The sequence below is a fragment of the Nothobranchius furzeri genome, chromosome 7 (assembly GCF_043380555.1).
Source record: "Nothobranchius furzeri strain GRZ-AD chromosome 7, NfurGRZ-RIMD1, whole genome shotgun sequence".
NCBI lineage: Eukaryota > Metazoa > Chordata > Actinopteri > Cyprinodontiformes > Nothobranchiidae > Nothobranchius > Nothobranchius furzeri.
Genome location: NC_091747.1, coordinates 72,811,035 through 72,828,144, shown reverse-complemented (window position 1 = coordinate 72,828,144; position 17,110 = coordinate 72,811,035). Strand labels below are relative to the sequence as shown.

The window sequence follows — 17,110 nt, the reverse complement described above, 5'->3', positions numbered from 1 at the left end:
CTGAGGCGGCCGACCGGAGCTGTGGCCGCAGGGTCGTCAGTGCCTGTCTTTGTGGCAACGCCCAAACCCGCTGGTGGACTCCAGTTGTTAGGGATGCTGTAAAGCTGAAGAAAGAGTCCTATTAGGTCTTTTTTGGCCTATGGGACTCCAGAGGCAGCTGATAGGTACCGGCAGTCCAAGCGAAATGCGGCTCGGGTGGTCGCAGAGGCTAAAACCCGGGTGTGGGAGGAGTTTGGTGAGACCATGGAGCAAGGCTTACGTACGGCTTCGTGGAGATTCTGGTCCCCCATCTGGCGCCTCAGGATGGGAAAGCAACACTACCAACACCGTTTATAGTGGGGACGGTGTGCTGTTGACCTCTACTCGGCCGTTGTGGATCGGTAGGCGGAATACTTCGAAGACCTCATCAATCCCACCGGCACGTCTTCCAGTGAGGAAGCAGAGTCTGGGGACTTTGAGTCCGATGGCCTTGAAACACTGGACCAGCTCTTTACCCTTAACCGGGCGTACACTGTGCGACTTTTTCACTCGCAGCGTTCAGCTTCAGCTCAAACTGTACGACTTCCTCGCAGAGCAGATCTCACGAGTCATGTGCTCACACTGCACGACCCAGTTCTCACATGCGACCTGACTGCTCACACTGTACGTCTGGTAGCAACACGTCGGACCTAAAAATGTGCTAAAAATAGCAGTTTTTACACAACACGTCAGACTTTTTTGTCTTGTCTTGCCTGTTGTCCTTCGGGAGTGCTGCAGGAGGACACACAGGGATTTATGGGGGTTGGATGAGGAAAACGAAATAAAGAGAGTAAATCTGTGTTTTGTGATCAGTTTAATTTGACATGAACACGACAAACACACTTTCTTGACAATCTTTGTGAGTAAAAAAAACGTGTAGAAACAAAAACGAACAACGTGTGTTATTAGGGAAATAGCGAGCGACCGGCGTTGATGCAGGATTGCGCGCGCATGCGCCGTGAGCGGTTCTGATACTTTTTGGGTCGCAGCTGCTCGCAGCGCCGCTTCAACAGTGCGATACCCTCACGAGGGACGAGCGAAATATTAAACACACCAGAAGTTCGTGCGACCTCACGACTGCTGATCGGCAGCTGGTCACGTGGTGTTAATCGCCTCTCGTAACCCCCTGTACACTACACGACTGCTCGGCACAAAACTCGCCCCGATGTCGTGGATTCTCGCACGACTGGAAAATCGGCTCAAAAAAGTGAAAAAGTCGCACAGTGTACGCCCGGCTTGAGAGGATCCTGGAGGGTGCGTGGGAATTTGCTCAATCAATCTACATGTGTTTTGTGGATTTGGAGAAGGCGTCAGCTCCACTTGAGCTAAAGTCTCAGGGTATCACCTAGGGTTGGGGGTAAACGATTATTTTTAAAACGATTATTCTGACGATTATTTTATCGAATAGTCGACTATTCTAATGACTATTTAGACAATTAATCCAATGATTATTTTTCTATTGCACAGTTAATAAAAACCAAAAAATAATTCCTCAAAAAAATTGATACATTGTTACTGTAAGAGAATAAACACTACAGGCCTTCCATTTTGTATAACACTGCTTTTGTTGTGCTGCGGTTGGTTATGTTCTGGTGACGTGTAGAACTTGGGAGTGCAGGCTGCTGCCTGAGAGGTGGTTGGAGACGGAGTGTCTCCATGCTGCTTTGTTTTGGTCACTTATGTGCGTGAGGCGAGTGGTGTTACGACCCTTCCTGGGGAGTTTGGCTCGTGTCCAAAAAGGAAGGGACAATTACACGGGATTTAAAAGTTAAAATGATGATCAGGTTTATTTACAACAACAAAAAAACATAAATCTTTCCATCCACAGGTTGGAAATAATAAAACTAATTCTGCCTGTGGGGAATTAAAACAAAAGTACAAATAAGTAGGGATGTCCCACTGGGCAAAGATTACAGGGTTCTGGACCAAAATATGTATCTCCAAAGGTCCAAACTCTAAACTGGGTGGTTAAGCCAAACTCACGGTGATATTTTAAACTAAACCAAAAACCAACAACACTCTAAATATAATAAAAGGGAGATCTACACCACAAAAAAGATGAACTCTAAACCAAAACGTAATAGCTAATCCAAACACAAGAAGCTGTTAGCGAAAATGCTAACAGTAGCTTTACCAACGTTAAGTTCAAGTTACCAAGTTTAAATAAACCAAAAACACCCGGCAGCAAACAGACCAGCACGGAGGAGAGACTGCTACCACCAAAACAGCTCTCCTAATGTCTGAAAGAAGCTCCTTTTAAGAAGGGAGAAATGCTCCCGGTGATTTTCTACTCCCCAGGAGTTTCTATTTACAAACTCCTGGGGATGCACCAAGTGGGCGTGGTGCGTCGACTACCGGATCTGACGTCGACAAATTTTTAGAATCGAGCCAGACAGCTGCGTCTTGAGCACGGCCACAGTAACATTCTCAAAGTGTCGCCACCTCAAAAAAATAAAATAAAATAAAATAAATTTAACGTGATAATTCATGTCGTCTCATTTCCTTTCGTTAAATTTTTAGAATCGAGCCGTCGACGCCATCGAGGCTTCGCTACAGCCCTAGTATCACTAACAAACTCTGCAAGTCTTTTTAAATGTCTTGATGTAGAGTCCTATAGTTGATCTCATAATCCTGATAAGTCGCTGACAAGATTCACACTTAAATATTTTATACATTTTAATATCTGGTTTAAATTATGTGATTGTTGAATATTTTGGGAGGGAAAATAATGTATGGGTATTATTTGTGTTTTCTTGATATTAAGTTTGTAATATCAAGACCCTGGAAAAAAGATTCCAGTTTTTCCCTAAGTTTCAGAGGGATGTGTCTGGTTGTGTTATACAGATTTAGAAGTAATCTACGAACAGTCCAATTTTGGGTTCTGTGTCCTTAACTGTAATTCCTGTCACCTCAACATCCTCGCTTATTGCTTGGGCTAAAGGTTCGAGCTAAGGTGGAGTTTTTGGGCCAGCTGTATTATCACGCAGTGTGCGGTGGGTGCGTGGGGTGTGTTGGGGAGGGAAAATAGCAGCTGTCAGGAACTGATCATGACAACGAGGCACTGATGATCAAATGATCAGACTCATATCCTTTTTAGGGACAGAGCAATGGTTTGGGCCAGTACCAGTACCGCCACTACTTTTAATTATAACCTTTCAGCTTACCAGCACTTTTTTCTACGGTACAGTGCATACCAGTATTCATATGTATGTTTGTCCTCAAACATCAGTCATCTACAGTCTGGCTCCATGAACGGCTACATTTTGTGCAAAAGCTCTTCTAAATTGTTGGGTCTGGTGTATTTCATCTTCCTCTTCACAATACCCCATGGATTTTCTACAGGTTTACAGTCAAGCAAGTTTGCTGGCCAATCAAGAACAGGAATACTATGGTCCTTAAACTAGGTACTGGTAACTTTGGCACTATGTGCGGGTGCCAAGACTTGTACTCTTATTTTTCTACCACATCTTGTCCTTCCCTTTGCCTCTCTAATAATGTGCTTGGACACAGAGCAATGTAAACAGCCAGCCTTCAGTTAGCAGTCTTCCCCCTGATTGTGTAGCCTAGAGAACTAGACCGAGAGACCATTTAAAGGCTTTTGCAGGTGTTTTGAGTTAATATGCTGATTAGAGTGTGGAATCAGTAGCCTTTAATATTCTAATATTCTGAGATACTTAATTTGGGATTGTCATTAGTTGTCAGTTATAATCATCCAAATTAAAGAAATACAAATTTGAAAAATATTAGTCTGTTTGTAATGCATGAATCTAATATACCAGTTTCACTTTTTGAGTGGAATTACTTAAATAAATCTACTTTGTCATGATGTTCTAATTTTATGACTAGCACTTGTATATGCATAATTTTTTTTATCACTTTTACCTACTCTGGGTTGTTTAATCCACCAACATTCATTCTCCATGTTGTATTATGTTTCTCATTGCATACATTAAGTGTCAAGTGAAGACTATTGTGTCAAATATATCTGCCACTCCTATTTTACAATCTTGAAGTCTAAATCTATCAACCATGTTCATTAAAAAAATCGATCCTTGTATGTACCAAGTGAATGGCAGAATAGTACGTACAGTATAGTCTAATTCGAGCAGGTGGAGTTTTCTCCAGAAATCCTTATTTCCTAGTTTCTTCAAATCAGTGTTTATATATTGAAATATGTGTTTTATTGCCTTTCTTCATTCTTGTAGTATCAAGGTTCTGATCCAGAACTATGTTAAAATTTCCCCTCCATATATTAAGATGATGTGATGGTATTTTTTAGCCTGGCCTGCCAGACTCCTCCTCTGTTTAATTCTGCACAAAGAGTCTGGTAACTTTCCTATTCAAATAAACCCACCCCCTGAGAATTGTACCCGAGCCAATCAGCGCTGAGTTGCCGACGTCACACACCATAACGCCGAGTTTGTGATAAACATGGCGACTGAAGCGGAGTTCGCTGCGGTTCTTTCCTCTGTTCTAAATGACTTGAATGTCTTTAAAACAACAAGTAGAAGCGCTAAAAGCCTTTCTTCTAAAAAAAAAGTTTGCTCCGTCACCGGACGCCATTTTTGACTACAACTAAAAAACTACAGCGTTGCTCGGTACAGTCGGCATTTCTATCTTTATTCTGATTGGTTATTTTTGAGCTGGCTAGACTCGCCCCTCATATGCCTCTCTGCCTGTGAGTTACCAGACTCTTTCTCTGTGCCGAATTAAACAGAAGGCCAGTCTGGCAGGCCAGGCTAAGTATTTTTACTTTGTGAAGCACTTTGGGCAGAAGTCGCTGTAGTAAATGTGCTATACAAATAAAGCTGACCTTGACTTAAACAATTGGAAAGGTGTTGTATTGCAGCAACGTGTGTTAGTCTTGTCTGAACTCCCATTGGCTACCAGTTCAATTGTTGTAAAGGATGTGAAATCTGTTTTTCAGAACGAAAGCTGTTGGGACGCTGTCTAAAATGGTTTGGATAGGAATTTGTATAACTTTCACAAAGTACACTTTAAAATGAACAACATACCTGATGTTTCTTTCCTAAAAAGGAAACACATGTGGTAATCAAATAGCCAAACCTGTTAAGAGCACCAGAACACTAAAGTATTTTATTTCCCATGACTACCTTAGTTATAATTACTGTTGTTGTTGTTGTTGTTGACAGAACAGCCAGCTAGTCATCAAGGTTCCAGCCTGCCTCCTGTCTCTCTCCCTCACCACCAGCAACCCTCAGTAACAACTTTGAACCAAGCCCTGAGCTGTGCTCATCACACTGGACAGACACTCAGTTTGTCACGGCAACTAACACCGCCTTTTGAAAGCCCGGCCCCAGTGCCTGGCGAATCACCAGCCGAGCTGCAGACCAATCCAGAGAGCGTCCCGCTGCAAGACAGCTGGGTGCTGGGTAGCAATGTGCCTCTGGAAACCAGGTAAAAAAGACTTAAAATCACTCTACATCTCAGTCATGTGCTTTAGTTTTCATGCTGCTTTTGACAGCTTATATTTCCTATGTTTAGAGGCATGAACAAATGTTTTATTTTAATCTGTCTTCCAACTTTGCTATTACAGGTTTAAGATGACGGGTAAGCTCTAGTTATGTACAACTAGTTAGATAGTGGACTAGTTATAGTGGACCAGTATAGAAACTAGTCTAGCTGTACATAAAATGTGGTAAGTAGCAGCTACACTGGGGAAGAAGACATTCTGTGGTAACATCGTGTATGAGACTAGTGATTTGTGGTCATTTTAATTATGAATTTTTACAAACTAATCACATGACAAACATAGTCAAAACACATGTCATAACAACACATAATATCTTGTAATTTAAATTGAAGTACAACATATGTGTGATTTGGGGCATAAGGCAAAGTGGATTAGAAAATAACTATAATAGCCCCCATTCACTTCCATTCAACATTTCTTTGTTCCGGGGACACGTGAGCCGATCGGAAGGGGAGGAGACTTAAGCCTCGGTTCCATCTGCAGGGTTCGATCATCGTGGAACGGTGTGTACTGGTATGGGTCTGTAATTTCAGGCGAGCGTTTCTATTGCAGTTAGGGCTCTCATGTTGCCAGGCATGATTAAACGACTAGTCATGCCCAAATTCAATAAATCAGTTGTGCAAATATTCAATATTTTTGTGCTCCATCAAATGGTCTGCAAAGCATAAGACTAAAAAGAAATGCTTAACAACAGTTTCCACAAGTGACTCCAGAGCGCAGTTTCTGAGTTCAGGTCTGCCTCGCTACCTTGGTTTGTCAGTCTGTAGCTATCAATAACATCCAGCGCGTCATAGCTCCTCCATGTATTTCTCGCATTTCCACTCTGAAAAATAAAACAAAAAAGACTCCTATGTTGGGGTTTTATTTCTTCCGCTTGGTCCGACATTGTTCAAACATCTGCTTAAATCCATCCGGTGCCATCCACTGAGACAAAGCTTGAGTTCAACCAGCTCAGTGGCCTAGAGTGTCTGCCCTGGGACTGGGAGATTGGGGTTCAAATTCTGGTCGGGTCTCACCAAAGACTTATAAAATGGGACCCAATGCCTCCCTGCTTGACACTCCGCTTTAAGGGGTTGGATTAAACCACCAAATAGTTCCTGAGCACAGCCACTGCTGCAGCTGACCGCTCCCCATGGATATGATTCAAATGCGGAGATGAATTTCACCAGTGTGTGATGATGACTATGGGACTTTAACTTTATTCCTCGCCGGTCCATCTAGCTCCTAGAATGCGGACTCTCACGATAATGGCAAGGAATGTATGGAGGTCTGAAGTTGACCAAAACTTGCTGGTACTTGCTTGTACTTGCTTGCATTTTTTCTCATTTGTGTACAACTAATGATAATACAAGCAATGGATGTTGTATGAACCTGTGTAGTGAAAATGCTAAGTGTCTGAGAATGAGGACGTCTGAGGATTCTTTGGTAACGCCTATGAAACTTTCTTAAATCTTTCTTAAATCTGGTTGGTCCACAACTTTAACAACGAACCCTTAACAAAGGAAGCACTTCCTATATTTGGCAGTTCCTGCAAAAGCTTCCAGCTTACGCTAAGGGTGATGGTGGCAAAGGAGTTAAGTGTTCGCCTCATAATTGGAATGTTGCAGGTTTGTCGCTGACATTGCGTCCTTGGGTCCTTGTACAAGACCCCCCCCCACCTGCTGGTGGTGGTCGGAGGCGCCGGTGGCACCAGTGCTCAGTAGTCTGCCTCTGTCAGTGTGCCCCAGGGCAGCTGTGGCTACAATGTAGCTCATCCCCACCAGCGTGTGAATATGTGTGGGAATAGGTGAATGACTGATTGTGCCATAAAGCACCTTGGGTGCTTCTAGGACTCTAGAAGGCGCTATATCAAATACAGACCATTTGCTAAATTACCATCACTATACATTTTCTTCCACTTATCTGGAGTCAGGTCACAGGGGCAACAGCCTAAGTCGAGAAGCCCAGACTTCCCTCTCCCCAGCCACTTGGGCCAGCTTTTCCGGGGAAACCTCAAGGTGTTCCCTGGGCAGTTGAGAGATGTAGTCTCTCCAACATGTCCTGGGTGCCTGTTGGACATGCCTGGAAAACCTCACCAGGGAGGTGTCCAGAAGGCATCCTAATCAGATGCCCGAACCACCTCATTTGGCTCCTCTCAACACCTTGGCTGCACTTAGAAATCCTGTCCATAAACGTTATGAACAGAATCAATGACAAAGGGCAGCCTTGGCAGAGTCCAACTCTCACTGGGAATGATCGCGACTTACTGTCGGCAATACGGACCAAGCTCTGACACCGGTCATACAGGGACCTAATAGCCCTTATCAGAGGGCCTGGTACCCCATACTCTCGGCGCACACCCCCAACCCCCCCATATCAGCAGGTAATTTAAACAGCATGTTCCTGGAACGAGGAATGAACCCAGAGAAACACACAAACTCCATAAAGAGGAGAAGAGCCCGAGTTGAAATCTGAACCAGGCTTGTGCTAATAAATCCCTGTCATGCATCAGTGTTTACTCAAATTTGTGATGTTCCTACCTTTGGTTGATTTCTCTCTCCTTCTCTGGCCTTCAAGGCACTTCCTCTTTAAAACAGGTACAGGTACCACCCCCCTCTTCTCAACAGCCACTCCTGGCTACACCATGGCAACGGGCTCAGTTTATACACCGCCCACCAGGCCATTACCAAGGAATACCCTGTCACGCTCTGCCTTTAAGTTCAAGAAGTCCTCCAAGTACTGCTCATGGCGGTAAGATGGAATGCTGTTTTACATAATACAGAGGTTTGTATCAGAAATCATATTAATTCAGAAAAAGTGGACATGTTTTAGTATTATTAAAGGTTGTGTTCACCGAGAAACAATATAATAATATAATAAAAATCTAATCAGTAAATTTGAGTGCCATAAGTACACTGAATGTGAACATTTTCTTCTATCTCCCTCACCTGAATTTTCTGCAGACAGGAAAAAGATGGGAAAACCACAGAGTCAGAAAAGGCCTGTGTCTTTTCTGTCTCAGAGAAAATTAGTATACATCACACCACCCACCTTGGCTTGGAACCACCTAGAGGAAGTCTGTATTGATATTTCAGCCATAAGAGAGCATAGCGCATGTTGGCTAGTAGAAGATAACTATTAGAAACTCCACAAAAAGGCGGAGCTCATTAAAGATCTGTCTTCCATTTTTTTTAACCGATAACATTATTCTGAGTTTTGTTACCGAAAGCAGTAGAAGAGTTACATTGCTGTTAGCTTATCAGAGGCGAGATGTTTGCATATGATGAATCCTGACATGTCAACTCAACCCTTAAACAGGAGTATCAAGAGTTTAGTTGTTTTTTTTAACAGAGAAACAATTCACTTATGCTAGAGATGCTTTAAAAAACCCTGCAAAAAGCAGAGATCTCATCCTCAGGCCACCAAAACAGATCCCCTCAACACCCTGGCTGCGCCTAGAAATCCTGTCCATAAAAGTTATGGCGGAGTCCAACTCTTACCAGAAATGAGCTCGACTTACTGATGGCAAAGCGGACCAAGCTCTGACACCAGTCATACAGGGACGTCACCTAACAACCCATATCAAAGGGCCCGGTACCCCAAACTCCCACAGTACTCCCAACAGGGTCCCCTGGGGATGCGGTCAAACGTCTTCTCCAAATCCACAAAACACATGTAGATTGGTTGGGTGAACTCCCACGCACCCTCCAGGATACTTTTAAGGATATAGAGCTGATCCAGTGTTCCACAGCCAGGACGAAGACCTCCTGAATCTGAGGTTCAACAATCTGATGGACCATCCTCTCCAGAACCCCTGAACCCTGAATCCCTTACCAGGGAGTCTCAGAATTGTGATCCCCTGTAGTTGAAACACACTCTGCAGTCCCCCTTTTTAAGTAGGGGGACCACCACCCCAATCTGCCAATTCAGTGGAACTGCTCCCGATGCCCATGCAACACTGTGAAGCTGTGACAACCAGAGCCATAAGGAACTCCGGGTGGATCTCATCCACCCCCAGGGCTTTACCAAGTAGTTTTTGACCACATCAATGACCTCAGCTCTAGAATTTATAGTCAAACCAGAAGTCCCATGACTCTGCTTCCTCGCTGGAAGACATGCCGGTGTGATTGATGAGGTCTTCTAAGTATTCTGCCCACTGATCCACAACGTCCTGAGTAAAGGTCAGCAGCACGCCATCACCACTGTAAACAGTGTTGGTAGTGCACTGCTTTCCCCTCCTGAGACGCCAGATGGTGGACCAGAATCTCCTCAAAGCCATATGTAGGTCTTGCTCCATGGTCTCACCGAGCTCCTCCCTTGCCCAGGTTTTTGCCTCCGTGACCATCCGAGCCGCATTCCGCTTGGACTGCCAGTACTCATCAGCTGCCTCTGGAGCCCCAAAGGCCAAAAATACCTGATAGTATCTTTCTTCAGCTTGACAGCATCCCTAACCGCCAGTCCACTAGTGGGTTCGGAGGTTGCTACCACAACAGGCACCAACAATTCTGCGGCCCGGTCAGCCGCCTCAACAATAGAAGCATGGAAAATGGGCCATTTGGACTCCATGTCCCTTGCTTCCTTCGGGATGTGTTTGAAATTCTGTCTGAGGTGAAAATTTAAGCTCCTTCAGACAGGAGACTCCGCCAGACGTTCCCAGCAGACTCTCACAATACATTTAGGCCTGCCAAGTCTGATCGATCTCCTCCCGCACCATCGAAGCCAACTTACCTCCAGGTAGTGGTCAGTTGACAACTCGGTCAGTCTCTTCATCTGAGTGTCCAAGACATGTGGCCTGAGAGATCAGATGAAACAACGACAAAGTCAGTCGATGAACTGTGCCCTAAGGTATCCTGGTGCCAACACCTAACACCTTTATGCTTGAACATGGTGTTTGTTACGGACGATCCATGACATGTACAGGATTCCAGTAAAAAAAACACCACTCAGAAAAATAAACAATCAACGATGAACAACAGTCAGCTTCTAGACCTGCAGAAAGAAAAAAACAAACAAAAAAGGACACTAAACAATACAACAAGAGCAAGCTATCACTGCGTTAACCTAATGAGGAAATATAAAATCAACATTGTTGATTGGTGGTGCTCACTCCTCACCCCTGCCACATGGACCTCAAGAGATAAACCATCAACCCTGCTCAATGGTCAACTTTCCTCGCGGGTAACACCCATAAAGACAGTGGGAGGGTTAAAGTTTGCAACCACTAAGACTGAGTTGGAAGAGGTTGAATAGTGAATAGAATTGTCACAACAAAAAGGGACTTTCAGGTTTGTACACTTGTTTTCCATGAACTGCACTAAAATTTTGATTTTATTTTCTTTTTTACAAGAAACATAAAATTGTCTGACATAAGCTGACAAAATCCTGTCACTACCAGCATGTGTCCTGCAGGAAGTGAGTGGGTTATTATTTTATGTGGTACTTCTCCTTTCTCCCCTCAGGTGTACAGCATTCAGTGCTGTTGGTCTGTCTGTTCTGCTCTCGGTCCTGCTCTGTTACTGCATTGGTAAGACACTCAGCAGTCATGCTTTCTGTAGAACACAGATGTCCATGGACATAAATTGATTTACTGTCTAATTTCTTCACTTATCGTCTTCCATCTTCCTGGATCTGCACTCTCCTTGGTTTCTTTGTTTTGATTATTTATTTATTTATTTACTTATTCATTAATTGCATGGTGTTTTTGACACGGAGTAAGATTATGTGTTCCAATATTTCACTTGGAACTTTTTCTGAACACCTCTCTCTCTCTCTCTCTCTCTCTCTCTCTCTCTCTCTCTCTCTCTCTCTCTCTCTCTCTCTCTCTCTCTCTCTCTCTCTCTCTCTCTCTCTCTCTCTCTCTCTCTCTCTCTCTCTCTCTCTCTCTCTCTCTCTCTCTCTCTCTCTCTCTCTCTCTCTCTCTCTCTCTCTCTCTCTCTCTCTCTCTCTCTCTCTCTCTCTCTCTCTCTCTCTCTCTCTCTCTCTCTCTCTCTCTCTCTCTCTCTCTCTCTCTCTCTCTCTCTCTCTCTCTCTCTCTCTCTCTCTCTCTCTCTCTCTCTCTCTCTCTCTCTGATGTGTAAATGTCATTGGACAGTTTTAATGATGTAGGGCAGTGTCCCTCAATAGCCTTTAATTGTGGGCAGTCTTACCCCAAAATTCCAATACCTCCGCTCTGCTCCGGCACGAAATCCGCAGCAAAAACGGTCTCATTGTAGTCAATCAGAGCTGTTCCACTACTGCACTGTGCGGCGCAGTGCGCCGCCCGCCGTTCCGCCATCCGGCAAAAATAGGATCGATTCTATTGTTGCCGGACGCCGGAGCACCTCCGCAGTCAATGGACAGAAATCACATCCGCCCAACAGGAAAGGGAGCAAGCACAACTTACGTTATTTCACAATAAATCGATAAACAAAAAGCGTTTTTGCTTCATATGCACAGGTTTAACAGCTTTTAACAAATGTCAATGGCGGTTGAACTTTAAATGCACAAAACTAAGCCATATATACAGTTTCTACTATCAAAGTAGTCACCCTGTTGATCCAAACACTGCTGATCTCTCAACACAAATGATGGGCACATTAAACAGTTCATTTCGATGCTTCTCCCACACAACGGGTGTTTGGATCTAACTTCCGTATTTATTGCTCGGACTGTATTGCAAGATCTCGAAAGTCCCGCGCATGCTTGTTTGCGCACCTCAGGTCTCCGCACCGGAGCGGAGCCGTTGTAGAGCGGGTAGCAGTAAAAATTGAGTTCAGAAGCGAGCGGCTGCGGAAAGCGGGGGCAGAGCGGAGATAGTGGAATTTTGGGGTAAAGCACACCTGTACATTATTCATGATGTCTAATCAGCCCCTTGATATGCCACACCTGTGATGTGGGATGGATTATCTTAGTAAAGGAAAGGTGCTCACTAACACATGTGGACAGATTTCAGAACAATATTTGAGAGTCACACGTCTTTTGTGTATGTAGACACAGTTTTAGATGTTTGAGTTCAGCTCATCAAAAACAGGAGCAAAAACAAAAGTGTTGCATTTATATTTTTGTTCAGTTTAATTTAATCAAATGCTTAGAAAAACCAAGATAAAATATTATGAATAAGGGTATATTTTTATATTTTGGTTCAGTGTAGAACTCTATGTATTGTTGGTGTTTTTGTCTTTTCCAACATGTCATGGTTTCCTCCCTCATCTCCAGCTATGCATTTGTTCGGCCTGAACTGGCAGCTTCAGGAGAGTGACGGTTATGGGGAAACATTTGAAAATGGAGGAGCAGAAAGTGATACAACTTCTCACACCTTTGTGGGATCAGCTGACAATGGTAGGTACTTTTTGAAAGTTATCTTTTGATTTTAATTATTAAAAAACAAGTCAAAGCTGAATAGTTTGGGCATTCAATTCAATTCAGCTTTAAGGTGCCAAATCACAGCAAAAGTTGTCTCAAGGCACTTAACAAAATGTTTATTTATGTTTATTTATGTTTATTTATTTAGCAGACGCTTTTACCCAAAGCGACTTACAATAAAGTATTCCAGTTCAGTTCATTAAGCCAATTAGTTGGGTCTTGGCAGTGGCCATGGGTTGCTTCCTGGTTGCTGCGTTGCCCCTGGGTGGCTCTGGGTGGGGCCGGCCAGCTCCATGCGGGGATCTGGTCGGATTCCTGGGGATTGGGTCCTAACTTGAAGGCTGCCAGTAGGAAGAAGGCTGGAACACGTGGCAGAGCCGGGCCCAGGCTCTTGGAGCCCCAGGTGGACCTTGGCCTCTCTAAAATTATGGTAACAATTCTGTTTCATTATGGGGGAGGGGGATGTCCAGAAGGGGGAGGACCCAGCCTTACCTGGATGCAGTAGCAGTTTTAGGCATGGGCAGACCAGGCGGCTGCCCGGGGTGACATTTTTTTCATGACAAAAAGAGAGCGCACAATCGCTGAGTAAAAATAAGAAACCTGCGCTGCAACATGGTTTTCTATCTGTCAGATATCACTGGTCTGGATTGGAACCAGCACGTTGGCGCCCCCTGCACTTTATGGGTGCCCCCTGCACTCATTTGTGTCTGGGTCTTTCAGCATGACAGTGGTCCCAAACTCACTACCCGGTTAATGAAGGAGTGGCTTTGTAAAAAACAGTTCAAGGTCCTGGGCCCTCAAGTGTACTTACGCACAGTACTGTGCGAATGTCGTGAGTAGGAACAAATTTGTGCACTGTGTGGTATTTATCATTTTGTACTTGTACGTGTAAATGTTCCAACATATGAGAAAAGCTCACACCGTGCATAGGAACACCATCTAGTAGTAGAACGGTGGAACCACCGTACATCCACAAATTATTTTGCCCAATAACTTTTTTTTTCGGTGGAAAAACAGCTGTGTCACATAATTGCTGCTAAAACCAATAAAGACGCCTGTGATTGACAGGAATCTGCCATTGTAGAATGGCTGATCTTGTGTTATTGGAAAATTTGGCAGAGCGTGCACTCTGATGGTAACGCGTCCTCCGAAAGTGCTGATCTGATTCCTGAAGGAGATCCTTCTGGAGCTATGCAGTGATTTGGAACCATTTGTTGAGCAACAGACAAACCGCACAAATCTGATTAAAATACATATTCTATTTTTCAACTACGAGATTCAGCTCCCAGAACCGTCTCTGCTCTCCGATTATACACGTGTTGCTAAGGATAGCTCAGAAGAGGCTGTACTCTGACATTTCCAAATAAAACCTCCAAACGGAATGTGTCATGTTCTGTGTCCCTCTGTCCCCGGCCTCCTACTGTTCTCACTCCAGGTTCTCCTCTTGTGTCCCATTATTAGCCCCAGCCCTCTCTAGACTTCCCTCAGCTGTCCTCCTAATCACTCCCTTTTCCTAGTCAATCTTATTTTAGTCCTCCTCATCCATCTAGTTATTAGTTGTTTATTTTTGGCCCTCACTCTTTAGGTTTAGGCCCTGTCCACACGTAGCCGGGGATCTGCCAAAACGTAGATATTTTTCTACGTTTTGGTCTGTCATCCACACGAAAACGGATCTTTTTAGAAACTCCGGCCAAAGTGAAGATCTGTGTTTTCTCCGTTTTGAGTGTCTGCGTGTGGACAGACAAAACCGGAGTTTTAAGGTCCGCAACGTCACTTTCCGTGACAAAAAAATGCTGACATCACGTGTGCGACCTGTGTTTAAGCCGACAGCATGGATGCCCTCAGAGCTGCGCTCGCTTTATCAACTGTCCAAGCGCTTTTTGCTTGTTTGTTTTTGCAAGCGGAATTACTGCTCCTTGCGGAAGACCACAAACGAAGGACGAGGTTAAGAACAGGGGACGTACTGCCGCCTACAGGTCTGGCATGTCCTTAACAACGTATTTATCCGGGTACGTGTGGACAGAGTTTTTTTTTAAAACGAGGTGGTGTGGATGCAAGTTTTTGGAGGGGCGGATATTCGTTTAAAAAAAAACGGCTACGCGTGGACTAGGCCTTAGTTTTATCCGTGTTTTATAGGTTAAGGTTTATCTGCCATCCTGCTTGTTTCTTTCCCCTCATTTAGATTATTGTATGCACCTGCCTTCCCTCCAGATCTCACTACTCACACCTGTCACCTGTTTCCCTGATTGTTTCCCTCTGTGTATATAACCCTGTCTGTGTCTTTCAGTGTCATTGGTTCATTGTAATTGTCAGCGTGTTCTGTCCTCCTCTAGTTACCCTAGTTCGTGCTCATGGGTGAGCTTCTGTCTGTCTGTCTGTCTGTTTGTTTGTTTGTCTGTTTGTTTGTTTGTTTGTTCGTTCTGCGAGTTTGATATTAAGTCAGGTTTGTTTTTGTGCCTCTGGACTTTGGCGCATCCGCCTTTAATAAAAGGAAGTATTCTCTCAAACCTCTCCTGCCTTGAGTCGTTCTGGGGATTCTGCATCTTGGGTCCTAACCTCCTGCTCTCACCGTGACAGAATGACTCCTTAAAAGTAAAATGTAAATGACAACTTGTTACTATACCATTCACCACATTCAATTTTATGTGGAAGCATTTTAATTTATTTCTGACGGGATCTCTTCTCTGTCCCCAACGCGTTTCCAAACTTGGCAACTCGTTTGGTTCTCTTGCACTTCAGCAGCCAGTGCCTCGATCTCGCTGTTAACATAATTTAGCTTTTTTTCGGGAGGAAGGCCGAGATTCTCCTCACGCGCAGATGATGTGGTGTGATCAAATATGGGTAACTGAGGGCGTTTCTGTATGTAAATGACTGAATGGATATGAGCACCTGGGTACGAACAGGTGGGACTTGTCAACACAAGATTGAGGAAGAACATGCATAAGAGAGGCCATCGCATGTTTCATAAATAAGGAATTTGACCATTCGTACGAACTTTCCACATTTTTTTCATAGAAAGGCCCCTGGAGTGGCCTAGCCAGTCTCCAGATCTCAACCCCATAGAAAATCTTTGGATGGATTTGAAATTCCATGTTGCCCAGCAACAGCCCCAAAACATCACTGCTCTAGTGGAGATCTATATGGTGGAATGGGCAAAATACCTGCCACAGTGTGTGAAAACCTTGTGAAGACTTACAGAAAGCATCTGACCTCTGTCATTTCCAACAGAGGGTATATAACAAAGTATTGAGGTGAACTTTTGTTATTGACCAAAAACATATTTTCCAGCATGTTTGCAAATAAAGTTTTTAAAAATCAGACAATGTGATTCTGTGGATCCTCTAATTCTGTCTCTCGTAGCTGAGGTATACATATGAAGGAAATTACAGGCCTCTCATGGTTTAAGTGTGAGAAGTTACACAAAGACTTGCTTTCACGCTGACTAAATACATTTTTGCTGTGAGCATAACAAATGAGTTTCAAGAGCAAATTACAGGTTATTTATTTTTCAAATTCATATAAAATGCTATCTAAAAAATACAATTTGAAATGCTTATAGTGGATATTTCATTATAAAATACATACCAGCAGAGTTTTCTGGTAAAAAGTGGCCTTTCTCAGCAAAGCTTCTAAAAAGGCTTTTTCTAATTCTGACTCTCTGACGTAACCAAAGCAGTGTTGTGCTCGAACGCCTTCATTAAACGATTGTTCGTGAATTTGTTAGTTTTTTTTGGGAACTGAACTCGTTAGTATTTTGCCTGACGAACGTAAAAGTGAGTGCGTTCATCCTGGCGTGCGTGAACGGGTTTATGAACGCGTTCTTTGGCCGTTCTAGCTCCAGATCTCCACGGAGCTTTTCCGGAGCTAAAGCCTAGCCATCCTGTTAACCATAGAGTTTATAGAAAGTAGAACCCGCAAATGCGGCCAAACATAGGCAGTAGCGGTTGGTGTGGCGTCTACTCTTCTACGTCTATGCTGTGTGCAGGAGTCAAAAGTTCATTCAGAAAAATTGAAACGGGACTTGAGATTTACATTTTTTTATGTTTTGTACTTTGAGTTTGCTACCTCAGCCTGTTTCCTAAGATTGTTTGTTTAATGATTTCCCATTAAAAACTGTTCAAATAAGGTTTTCATCATGTTATTGAGAATATACTTTAGGGTAAAAACTGCTGCTGGGTACGAGTGTGGACTGAACGGGTGCCGACTATTGGAAAATTATTCCATAAGATACATATCTATCTATCTATATATATATATATATATATATATATATATATA

At 43.6% G+C, this 17,110-nt stretch overlaps 1 protein-coding gene across 12 annotated transcripts in view; it reads left to right on the top strand.

Annotated features, from left to right (window-relative positions):
* The window catches only part of tenm3 (teneurin transmembrane protein 3), a 251,798-nt gene that overhangs the window by 74,738 nt on the left and 159,950 nt on the right, over nucleotides 1-17,110 (top strand). For 10 of the 12 annotated variants that reach the window (XM_054751727.2, XM_015954354.3, XM_015954353.3 and 7 more), the window contains 4 exons: nucleotides 5,172-5,436; nucleotides 8,069-8,242; nucleotides 10,951-11,015; nucleotides 12,686-12,808. In XM_054751727.2, coding sequence (XP_054607702.2) covers nucleotides 5,172-5,436; nucleotides 8,069-8,242; nucleotides 10,951-11,015; nucleotides 12,686-12,808 — 627 coding nt within the window. Of the gene's footprint in view, nucleotides 1-5,171; nucleotides 5,437-5,575; nucleotides 5,590-5,996; nucleotides 6,016-8,068; nucleotides 8,243-10,950; nucleotides 11,016-12,685; nucleotides 12,809-17,110 lie in introns of those variants that run through there. The other 2 variants (XM_070553711.1, XM_054751736.2) reach the window with 2 other exon arrangements.